General features: G+C 36.0%; 1 protein-coding gene across 1 annotated transcript in view; it reads right to left on the bottom strand.

The window, feature by feature from the left end:
• The window catches only part of LOC150020052 (transmembrane protease serine 11A-like), a 45,743-nt gene extending 44,980 nt beyond the window's left edge, over nucleotides 1-763 (bottom strand). Inside the window, exon 1 of the mRNA XM_090268140.1 lies at nucleotides 629-763. Coding sequence (XP_090124266.1) covers nucleotides 629-639 — 11 coding nt within the window. The 5' untranslated portion in view covers nucleotides 640-763. The remainder of the gene's footprint in view (nucleotides 1-628) is intronic.
• Nucleotides 764-12,913: the final 12,150 nt, after the last annotated feature.

Genomic DNA, 12,913 nt, shown 5'->3' with positions numbered 1-12,913 from the left:
GTAGCAAACCCCATTTGAAAAAAAAACAACTTTGAAATAATTCATAGTTTTCTTTTTTCTACTTTTTAATAGAAACATTTTTAGAGACTAGACACATTTTCCCCCATCTGGATCGCCTGTTTTCTTTCTCTCTCCAAAGAGTCCTGACATTTCCGTGACAAAGGCAGGTGTCCCTGTAGCTGTTGACCACCCAATCTGCACTAATTCCCGGGGACTGTCTTTAAGGTACAAAGAAAAGCAGCGAAAAGGAAAAGTGTCAGGGAAGCTCAATTTAGTCAGATTGCTAACAGCCTTTTTAAAAACAACTGAACACTTTTCCTCTCCCCACCAAATCAGAATCAATTAGGATGCAGTGTAATATAGTTTTCATTAACTTCTAAAATCCAAGCTATTCACATTGACAACATGAAATAATGCTAACAATGATCTTTGTAATACAAAAATATTGATTTCAAATACAGATATTAATTAATCCATCTGCTATAATATTTCCAGAAATCTCACGAAAATCCAATGCAGATTGAATCCATCGAGGACACCTCACAGCCAGCTGCCCAGCGCACCAAGAACCTAGCCACTGACAGACAGTAGAACAAACAACACATTTACAAAACAAAACTGAACTTACCGATACATCATCTACAGGAGAAAAAAAAAGATCTTGGAAGCATGCACCCACTGAACCCGACTTTCTAATCAACTGTATGACATCTCTAGATATATTAAAGTTCCACGGCTAGAAGAAATAAGGAAACAAATTACAAGTAGTTGAAATGAAACTAGTTTGACAAGTCTGAACAGAAAAACCTCAACCCATAGAATGGCTTAAAGAAAACAGCTCAGAGACAGCATAGTTCCAACGAGAAAGCAACAACTTTTTTTTTAGCATTGACTAATTTCATCAAAGGAGAAGAAGCTGGTTGCAAGGATTTGAATGAGAAATACCTAAGGAATGCACTAGGATTAAGAGTGGAAAGAAGATCATTGGTAGGTATACAGATATCTTAAAGAAACCTTTACATAAAAGTTCTCAATAAAAACAACCAGATATTCTTAAAACTTATATTCATAATATAACTCGAAAAACACTCTTTAACATTTTTGTTGAAAAACAGCTACCTCCATATATCACAGGGGTATATGAATTTATTAATATGTAATCACTTTTCTTCTAAAAAAAAGCTATTTCTGGGAGAACATATAAATAAATTTATATAAAATCAAATTTCTTCCAAAGAAACTTAATGTAATAAATATATATTAAAATTTACATTTTTGATATATACATTACATATATATTATATGTCTCTCTCTCTATAGAGAGAGATTTATCAGAATAAAGAAAACAAAAAGATCAGAGGAACAAATGTTTTCAATCAGACAAATAACAAAATACCTGCTTTTTGTGATTATTGAAACATTAAAAATGAGACTGAAGCTCTTTTTGATCTTGTCCTAAAAAGGTCCATCTTTTTATAAAACATATTATTTACACACACACACACACATATCTATAAAAACACATGTGAATATTAATTGAACAGTAGCATATTGTACATATTCTTTTGCAGTTTTTTTTTTTTTTTTTTTTTTTTTTTTTTTTACTTTATATTTTGAAGATCTTTCTATGTTGGGAAGTACAGATCCACCTTCTTTTGACAGCCATATGAAGTGTGAAGTTTGGCCTTGATTATAATTTTATAATTAAGTTGTACCCCTTTATAGGGAAACTCTATTTTAAATAAAGAATTTCAGCAGTCACTGCTTCTAACACTTAAGGAGAGTACAATTGAAGTAATCTCATTATCGCATGGTGCTTTTAAGTGAATAGACTTCAGAATCAGAGTGCCAGGGTTCAAATCTAAGCAGTCTGCAATATAGAAATATGATACTAGTGACTACCTTGTAGGGATTTTTGAAATGTAAATGTGTTAACATATATACAATGCTTAGGTTAGTGTCTTGTGCCGTGGAAGCACTACAGAAATGTTAGCTTATGTTTTTAGGACTCCTTAATGTATACAGATATGTTTTCGTAGCTACTGTTAAACAAACAGTAAATCTCATTCAATTGAACTATTGAGGAAGAAGCATACATGGCTACATTCTTCCCTTTCTTTCCTTTTCCCTCCCTTCCCTTCCTTTCTCTGCCTACCCCCCACCCTGCCCCCAGCACAGAGAATCATGAAACAGTGAAAAGAGGCATGGACTTAGAATGGAATTCTGATTTCTGATAGTGAAGTGAGCTTGGACAGGCTACGTCAATGCTTTGAGCGTGTTTCCTCCTATGTGAAACGATCTGATACCGTTTCTGTGCAGGACTTCTGTGAGAATGAAATGACATAATGTATGTGACACTGCCTAGCACACTGTTAGGTACTAAACTGCAGCGTCCATTGCAGGGTGCAGAAGGCCTGATTCCTTCCCTAGGCTCAGGCTTTGAGGGAAATACACCTGTCTATAATCCCTGGCTCCTCACACCACTGCTGCTCGGCCCTTCTGCACCTTAACTTCCTCTTCTGTACATGGAATTAGTAACATTTTTCCAGACAATTATAAGAATTAAGTGAAAATATGCATGTAAAATGCTTCCCACACTGTGTGGTAGATGTAAGAACTGAATTGTGAATGGTGCTAAGATAAAATCATGACTGCACTGAATGTCAGAGTGGCAGCTTATGGCAAGAAGTTTGCTTAGAACACTTCTAATGGCCCCGATGTCATCTGTCTTCTTAGCTTTCTGGTCTTTGTTTACAGGAGGGTAGAGGATTAAATGGCTGAATATGAAGGTAAGTTCAAGAAATAGTGAGAATTTAATAAGCCATTGCCTAACAGAAGGCAATATGTCTTAGCAAGCAAGAAACACAACTTTGAAACAAATAACACTGGAACTAAATTTCTGGCCTTCACTAACTACAGCTCTGATTAAGTTAAGTAACTTTCTGAATATAATTTTCCTCTTTGGAGAATAGTAATGTATATAAAAATCAAGTGAGATGAACTCAAAAGGTTTATGCTGAGTAAAAGAATCTAGGTTCAAAATGCTACATATTGCATGATTCCATTAATATCACATTCTAGAACAGGCAAAGCTTGTAAGGGCAAAAACAGATCAGAGTTGCCAGGGTCTGAAGGTAGGAGGGAGCCATTCACTGTAAGAGATGATGAAAATGTCATTTTGTGATGCTAGTTATAGGCTTTATATGTTTGTCAAAACTCATAGAACTGTTCACTAAAAAGGGTAAATTTTACTGATTGTAAATGGTCTCAACACATGCATGTAATCAATATAGAAAAACAAATGAGATTATAATAATTGCAAGTAAACAGTACCTGTCAAGGTTCAGATATTGTCATGTAAGAAAGAACCAGGTGGAAAGTATCACATAGCTTAGGAGTCATGGCACATAGTAGCTGAGAGTCTATTGTGTTATGTTTATTTCAGAGAAGCCTAATATGGTAAATATCATGCCATTAAGTAATTCATTAAACAGATATTTGTTCTGTTCCTATGATGTGCCAGGGTATGTTTTAGGTACATGGAATTAGAGTAGTTAAAAAAAAGACAATCATTAAAATCATTTCTTTCTTTTTTTTAAGTATATTTTATTGATTATATTGTTACAATAGTTCCATTTTTCCCCTTTGCACTCCTCCACCCAGCATCCCCTCAAAATAATTTCTTTACATATATCATCAATCTCTTTACCTCTCTTTCACTTTGTGCTCTCTGATGAAAAGATAACCTTGGAAAAATCTAAGTTTCTATAATTCTTCACTGTAGAAAACCACACAAACTGATTGATCTAATGTCAAGTTCCCATTTATGATCCCAAAGTAGCTCCTAATGCTGCAGGCAATCATTTTCTAGGTTTCCAGGCCGAAGACTTTCCCACACTCCTGGACAATTTCTCACCTTTGTTCTTTCCTCCACCCCTTCAGCTACTGTCCAGTCTCTCACTCTTAGCTGATGACCTTGCTTCACACGACCTGTATTAGGTTCTTGAGGCTGCTGTAACAAATTACCACAAGCCTAGGGGCTTAAAATGCAGGCATTCATTCTTTCACAGTTCAGGAGACCAGATGTCTGAAATTAATGTGTCAGCAGTATTACACTCCTTCCAAAGGTTCTAGGAAGAATCCTTCTTTGTCTTTCTAGTTCTGGTAGCTCCAGGAGTTTCTTGGTTCATATCTGGAAACTCCAGTCTCTGCCTCAGTCTTGACATGGCTGTCTTTTCTCTTCTTTCTCTGTTCCCTCATTCATTCTGTCTCCCCCCCCCCCAATTGTTATAAAGTATACATCTCACAAATTTTACCATTTTAACCATTTTCAAGTATCTTGTTCTTTGGCATTAAGTACGTTCACATTGATCTGCAACCACCACCATCATTCATCTCCAGAACTTCTTCAGCTTCCCAAACTGGGACTCTGTACCTATTACACATTAACTCCCAATTTCCCCCTTCTCCCAGTCCCTAGAAACCACCATTGTACTATCTGTCCCTATTAATTTAACTACTCTAGGTACCTCATACAATAAGTCTTTGGTACTTATCATAATGTCCTCAGGGTTCATCTATATTGTAGCATGTGCCAGAATTTCCTTCTTTTTTACAGTGGAATAATATTTTATTGTATGAATATACACCATATTTTGTTCATCCATTCACCTTTTGTTAGCCTCTTCAATTACTTCCACCTTTTGGATATTGAGAATAATGTTGTTGTGAACATGGGTATGCAAATATCTGTTTGTCCCTGCTTTCAGTTCTTTTGGGTAGATGCCCAGAAGTAAACTTATTGTTTCATATGAAAATGCTATGCTTAATGTTTTGAAGAATTGACTGTATGGACTAATCTGTCTCCTCAAAGTTCATATGTTGAAATCCTCTCCCTCAATGTGATGGTACTAGGGAGTGGAGCCATTGGAAGATGATCAGGTCACGAGAGTGGAGCCCTCAAGAATGGGATTAATGCCCTATTAAAAGACACCCCAGAGAGCTCTCTTGTCTCTTCTTCCAGGTGAGATCACAGCAAGAAGATGACTATCTATAAACCAAGAAGTAGACTCTCACCAGACACCAAATCTGCAGGTGCCTTGATCTTGATCTTCCCAGACTACATAACTGTGAGTAATAGATTTTTTTTTTGTTTGTTTAAGCCACACAGTCTATGGTATTTTTCTTATGGTAGCCAGAATGGGCTAAGTCACTGCCATACCATTTCCAGAACAGTTGAACCATTTTACATTTCCACCAGCAATGAATGTACAGGGTTCCACTTTCTCCACATCTCTGCCAGCACTTATTTTCAGGCTCTTTTCCAGTTCTAATGAATGTGAAGTGGTATCTCATTGTAGTTTTGGTGAGCATTTGTGTAATGATTAGTGATGTTGAGCACCATATCATACATTTACTGTCATTTGTATAGGTTCTTTGGAGAAATATCTATTCAAATACTTTGCATATTTATAAATTTGGATGTTGGTTTTGAGCTGTTGAATGACAGAAGTTCTTTAGATATTCTGGATACCAATTCCTTATCAGGTATTTGATTTGCAAGTATTTTCTTCCATTCCATTTGTTGACTTTCACTCTGTTGAGTGTATCCTCTACTGCAGAAAAGTTTTCAATTTGATGAAATCAAATTTATCTCTTTTTTGTTGTTGTTGTCTGTCATTTTGGTGTCATAGCCAAGAAATAATTGCCAAATTCAATATCATGAATGTTGTCCCCTATATTTTCTAATCTATTGTCACAGATTCAAATATCATCAGTATGCATTTTACCCACAAATCTTTGTATACATTTGTTATTTTTCTTCTTCATTAAAAGTTTGGCTCCTGGAATAGTACCATATGAATCTGTTTGACATCTCAGATTCAATATACACAAATAAAATATTGTTCTTTAATTCTCTTCTATCCATTCTGGCATCTCCCATATTCATTGCATTATCATGACCTGCACTGATTCTTTTTATGTTCTCCTTTCCTTTTTACACAAGAATCTATACTCCACCTCTCTTATTGCTTCTATTGAACTGAGTCACAAAATATAACAAATATCTTCCTAAAACAATAAATTAGAACAGTTATTTGAGGTGAGAATGGATGAAGCAGTAGAACCATTTATTCTAAATTAACTGTATGCTGAAACTAAATACATGAAAGAAATCCCCTTGAAGTAGTTTTGGTTGAAGTGAGCAGAGCATACCTAGCATCTCTGTATCTCCCAAGAAATGTTCTTTGTGAAAGCAATTGTCCTGAAGTTTTCAGGAGGAGACTGTTTATTCTGCTCCATGCAAGAGAAAGGGCATGGCTTGGATACTGGTCTAAAAATATTATAGTCACAGCTATCATACTGTACACACTTTTAATTAAAGAGAACAAGAAGAAGGGGATGTGTTAATGCACTTATTTTAATCAAAGTTGATAGTGTAGTGAGTTACAAGTATAACTAACTATGTGAGAATCTATTTAAATTAAAAGTTTAAGGTACAAAATCTTTTTACTGCCTGCAACTCTGAGAGATTAAATCTATGTTGGTTATTTTGCATAGAATGTGAGATTAATTCTTTACTGCTTACTCTAGCAACCTTGAGAAATTTATTCAAACTGAGAAAAACTTTCTCTATTTAATGATTAAATAGATGTGGGTCCCTGATTCTGAAGACTGACAGCATTACTTAAAAATGTGTGTTTTTCCTTCTGCTATTCTCAGAGCTAAACTCATGTCAAGTGAAAAATACCCGTATTCATGATTTTTGGTTTGCACTTGAAATTTTATGGAAAAATTAAAAACTTTTCCAGCTAATATATTCTGAAGAAAATGTACTGGAATATAATTTGAAAGTGACTTGTGCATGATATAGAAAATTATAGAATTTTGAGGTCATAGGACTTTAAATATCTTTTCCCATTCTGTTATTTACCTAACAGAAGCAGTGAGTAGTCAGATGTATGTTTTATATTTTTGCCTTACAGTGGATACTCTTTATGCTTGGCTTTAACAATTTGTTCCTTGTTCTGAGTCACAAAGACAATCATATGTATATATGATTTATGTAATGTGTATATAAATATTATTCTTTTTGTCCCTCTCACTTGTGTCTACTTTATTTCTAGAGTCTACCTTTGTGCATAGTTTTAGGCAGGGGTCCATTGCTGTGATGATGGTGGAAATGCGCCTCTCATATCTCCAGCTTTGGAGCATGTTTTGACAGATGGCCCCAGCTGCTGTGCTCTGGACTCGCCACTGCACTCATACTGTAGCTATGCTTCCCACTGGCTTCTCCCAGCCTGTGACCAAGCACAGCAGGGTTGCTAAGGCAGTTCCATGCCTGGGAGATGTGGGACTCCTCTGATAGGTGACTTTGACTTGAGGACTCCCCAGAGGCCTGACCATATTTTACTGGAACTGCACTGCCATATGTGACTTTTCCAATCTGATTCTTCTTTCTTTCCTCTTTACTAAACAAGGGTCAGACATGAACTGTGTTCTGAAGGGTCTTTTTGACTCTTCTAGCATGTGTCCCATTTTCTTCACAAAATTTTTTCCAATAAAGCTCTGTCACCTCAAATCCCAGCTCGTGATCTGATTGAATAATCTGAGAAAATTGAAGACTGACTAACTCACTTCATGGCCCAAGGGTAAGAGGACACCCTCTTGAGAGGCATGCAAGGCACAGATAATCCCTGACATGGGGTAGTAGCTGAATTACTAAAGATTTTACCAGCAGTGACCTGGAAAAACTTTCTGGTAGAGGGACACCATTGCAAGTACAATGGTCCAAGCCATTGAAAAACGAGAAGGTAAAGTGCCTACAAATATAGGAGAGTTGGCTGGTTGCTGCTGACATGCACTGTTGCTCTGCGTAGAGATAAGGAGAAAGTGGGGCTTATTTACAATCAGGTAAAGCTTAAAAATAGGCCCGAATATCCTACAGAAGAAGAGTAGACACAGCCAAGCATCAGGCTGAAAATTTAATAGGTAGAATGCTTAGTCAAAGCAGGTCTGCTCTGCTAAGGTCAGAGCCCTGGTTGGGGAAACCTATAACTTTGAGGTGTAAGATGGAGACAAGTAGATGGGTATCATAAGGATATCAGTTCTGCAGATTCCCTGAACCCCCAGAACTTGCAGAAATAGTTCCTTACTCTTTAGTAAGAGCCAGCCCCTTCTCCCATGCTGAAAGATGCCGCAAAACCCTTTCCCCTCAGGGGATATTCCCACCTCCTTAATTGACAACCAGACCAATAACTCAGCTAGGAATGCATGGTACCTAGCAAGGTAACAAGAACACTATGCACTGAAAATGCTATATGGATTAGTGAGTATGTGCTGATGGAGAAATACTCCCATTTCTGACATTGGGTTTAGAGGGTGCTTTGTGAAGGAGGGCTGAATGGAAGACTGAGTAATTAAGAATTAATTGACTTTCTTGATAGATGGTATTTAACACACTGACAAGGACCCAAGGAGATGAGGCAAACTTGCTGCTAGGGTGTCTCTTAGCCTGAAGAAAACAATAGGCAAGGCTGAGTGAAGCAGCTGTGTTTGTGCTGGTAGAGAGTGGAGAAAGAAAGAGGCTGAGACACGTGGAATTGATAGGTTGTGAGAAGCTGTGGGACCCATCAGGGGAATGTTCTATGGGGTGACCCAGAGGACCCACCACTTATCAAAACCACTAGATGAGCTGGTGACTGGGGATTGAGCATAACTAAGAGGTGCAGTGTTGGCTCTTCCCCGTGGGTGAAGACGGGCCATAGGAAGAGCAGCCACAGAGCTAGATTCTTAGGGTGAAGCTGCACTGGGTGGAAACAGCACCAGCCCTGGAGGTCTGGAGGAGCGAGGACAGAGAGAGAATATATGAAAGTAGCCGATTAGTTGTCACCTTTTCTAGGAAGTCCTCTCTTTAGTATGCATCTGCCTTGATACTTCCAAAATTTCTGGTCTGGATTGCTGTGACTAGTTTCTGGTATGAAAAGCAAGTGACTACTATCTCAGGGCAATGTCAGGAAAGGCAGGGTGTTGGGGGACAAGAGAGTAAAGCTTAGTGTTTCTTTTAAGTTTTCTCTTATTGCATTGTAGGCTTCAGCTACCCATCCTCCCTACATACTCCAGTTCAGGATAGCTCAGGCTCCTAGTCTCTCATTTTTATTATAATTTCCTGGCCTACAAATTATGTTTACTTCTTTCTTCTATAGTTTATCTAATTGGGTTTATTTGGAGGGAGTAAGTATCCTATGCATATACGTATATGCATATATAGGTGTGTGTGTGCATATGAAGTGATGCCATTTAAAAAAAAAAAGTGGGTTAGCCCTGGCTGCTGTGGCTCAGTGGATTGCGCATTGGCCTGCGAGCCAAGTGTTGCTGGTTCGATCCCCAGTCAGGGTACGTTACTAGGTTGCACATCAGGTCCCCAGTTGGGGGCGCGAGTGAGAAGCAACCACACAGTGATATTTCTCTCCCTCTCTTTCTCCTTTCCCCTCTCTCTAAAAAACAATAAAATAAAATAAATTAAAAAAACAAACTAATTAATTAATTAATTTAAAAAATAAAAATAGAAAATAAAAAAGTGGGTAAACTATATATGTATATATTGTTTATATTTATATAAATAGAACAACATAAAAAGATATACAAAACTTTAAACTTTGCTTAATTTAGGAGAAAGTTGGGGAGAGATTGCCAGATTTTTCTTTGTATTACTGTACATTGGAACACAGCTTGCATAAATTATAGCTTAAAATGAGATAATAATAAAATATAATTTAAAAATAGCATGAACCATGAGGTAGGGATTGACTGCGGGAGAAGAGGCAGGCTTGGTGGGGGTAGCAATAAGGGGAAAAGTGGGACAACTGTAATAGAAAAACAATAAATAAATCAAAGAAAAAATATAACATGGACCAGGAGATGGCAGCATAGTAATGCATTTGGTCTAAGTTTCTTAGTGCCCTGCAGGGACGTTTTTTCTATTTTAATTCAAGTTTAGTTGACATACAATATTATATTAGTTTCACGTGTACAACATAGCTATTCAAATTTATATATTTACATGTTTTTATATTAGTGGCTGCATTCCCTATGCTGTACATTACATTACTGTGACTTATTTAATAACTAGAAGTTTGTGCCTCTTATTCCCCTTAACATTTTTTGCTCATCACCCCTTCCCCTCTGGCAACCAAATCAGCATTAACAGAGTACACAATCCAATCCTTGTTTTACTTGAGTTGGTTTCTTGCTTAAACATCATTTGATATTTTCAACTTTGTAACTAAATCACTCTGTTATTTCTCCATTACTTGATTCTCTCTTTTTTTGTTGTTTTTTGGTTATCATTAATATATATTTGGGGGTTATAAAAACTTCCCTGTTTATTCAAAAAGCAACAAAATAACTTTTATTCTTCAATATACTATTAATTGGGGAATTTCTGGGATCTTTGGAAGGTTGAAAACCGATTTCTGACCATTTCTATCTACCTGTGGGTGTCTGGTGGGCCTGCTATAGTTCACACAGAGTTCACCTCTCCACTAGCAGACCAGATATTTGCTACTTTCAGCAGGTTATCAAAAATACTTTTACTTTTTTATGTGGTCTTAAAAAACATACATGGCTTTATAGATAATTATATACCTGGTGTCTAGAATACTCAATGTCTGACACACAGAGGCTCAAGAAATGTTAGATGAATAAATGATTTACATAAATCAATAATTTTCAACAGGTGTGCTTCAGGAATTTTTAAAACATGCAATACTTGACTATTCGATCAGGGAAACTGACCTCTTTACCCTTAAATTGTCAAATAAAAAATGACAACAGCCAACACAATAGCTATCTGGTATGACTGAATCAAAATTACACCTATTTTTTGTCAGATTGGCAGAAAAATATTTTTGATGTGCCACAGATTGTAATAATTACTTTATGTGTGCCATGAAACGAGAAAGGTTGAAAATCACTGATGTAAGTAGTTGCACAGAATGTTTTAGGTCAACAGTGTCCAACAAAACTTTCTGCAATGATGGAAACAATGTATATCTGTGTTGCCCAATATGCCAGAGGTGGCTATTTTGTGTTTAAAATGTGATTAGTATGACTGAGAAAATACATTTTTGTTAGTATTTAATTTAAATTAATTTAAATCTAAATGGCCTCATCTCATTAGTGGCTAACATACTGGACAGTTCAGCTTTTAGTGCATAGTGTGACTATGACATTTTCTATTCTTCACCCTACACTGTTAGTGAATGATGGAGTGGACTGTTTTGCCTCAGCCAAATACAAAATGCTGTTTCAAGTAGTATCTCTATACATTTTGAAGAGATCCTAACTGGAATATGTATGGTGAAATTTTTCAAGAATTGGGTATCTGAGAAATCTCTCTCTGGATATCTATATCTACATCTATCATCTTATGTATATTTATAATGTATCTCTATATAGACTTCTCTATTAGGTCTCTCTATATCTCTCCATGTATTTCTTTCTATCTCTATATCTTTCATATATGATCTACCTATCTATCATCTATCATCTATATTTCTACAGGGGTGAATTATTTGCCCACTGCAGCTCAGCCTTCAGAAAATCTCCTTCCTCCAGCCAGGTTCAGGTTCCAAATAATCTTAATGTGGCTAGAATGATTTAGATATTAGCGTGATCATGATGGTCTCTTAGCATCCTCAATGCATTAACATTAGAAAAAGAGAAAGAAGATTTCCAAACTCATATAAGGAAATTATGATGCAAGACTAACAGTGAATTTTTCCTTTGAGTATTGACCCATGACAGTCAACTGAGGTTGGTGTTGTCTCTCAGGAGACATTTTTCAATGTCTGGATTCATTTTTGTTTGTAACAACTTAGTGGGATTACTCATAATAACCAGTGTGTAGAGAGAAAGAATGTTGCTAAACTTTCTACAAAGCAGAGTACCCCTCTACAAAGCAGTGCCCCTCCATGTGCCATGCCCCCCAAAGATTAACATCTGGCAAAATGTCAGTTGTATCAAGGATGAGAAACTTTGCAGTATAATGATGATTCAAAGACAGCGAGTCTGACTTTATTATCATAAATATATTTTAATGTATATAACATAAAACTATGTGGGGAAAGAAAGACTCTCCCTTGATATAAAACTTAAAAAAATCTTAACATCTGCAATTATTTCATTAACTAAATTACTTGTAAAAAGAGGGGGGAAGCAAATAAAGGTTTAGATGCACAGAAAAAGTTTGAGTTTTGTTGAACATTAGTATTGTCATGTTGTTATGTACAGTGCTATGAACATACATTTAAATATATCAAAAATGACTATTTTATCACAATAATTAAACTATTTTAAAGATGCTTTCTTGATTATTTTAATATTCTCCATAAATACCACTGTTCAAAAAATGGTTAGCTTTTTAACAGAGAATTGAAATATTATACAATAATGTCTTTCCCAAAGTCTTATATTGAATTGCCCATGAATATCTAATTTTATATTGGCTTCTGGTATAAGTTGTTTATGAATAACTAATTTATATTGAACTCTCATTCTGTGGGTTCCTTAATTGTTCTAAAGTTGATTAAAAATAAAACTGTTTAGAAAAGAAACTTCATTAGGAAATAATTAAACCAAATTGAAAAGTAAATTTACTCCAAGATTGGAACTTCTCCCATTTTTTTAGGGGAATTTGCTTCTTTTCATCCAGTCCTTACCTCTTCTTCTCTCTCCTACCCAGGGAACAGGCCAGGAGACTTTATTTTCTGAGTCCAACAAGGCATTTGTACATCTCTTAGAACAAAACCCAGTGCTAGGCAATCTTTTCAGTTCTCCTGCTGTGTGATGCAAGTATTTAGGCATTGTTGCAAAGTAAAAATTAGTGTAGTTGTTTAAAGAGATCGAAATC

Source organism: Furipterus horrens, unplaced genomic scaffold (genome assembly GCF_987537825.1).
Source record: "Furipterus horrens unplaced genomic scaffold, mFurHor1.1.pri manual_scaffold_2, whole genome shotgun sequence".
Taxonomy (NCBI): domain Eukaryota; kingdom Metazoa; phylum Chordata; class Mammalia; order Chiroptera; family Furipteridae; genus Furipterus; species Furipterus horrens.
Note: the sequence above shows the minus strand (reverse complement) of the source record. Positions and strands in the feature narration are given on the sequence as shown.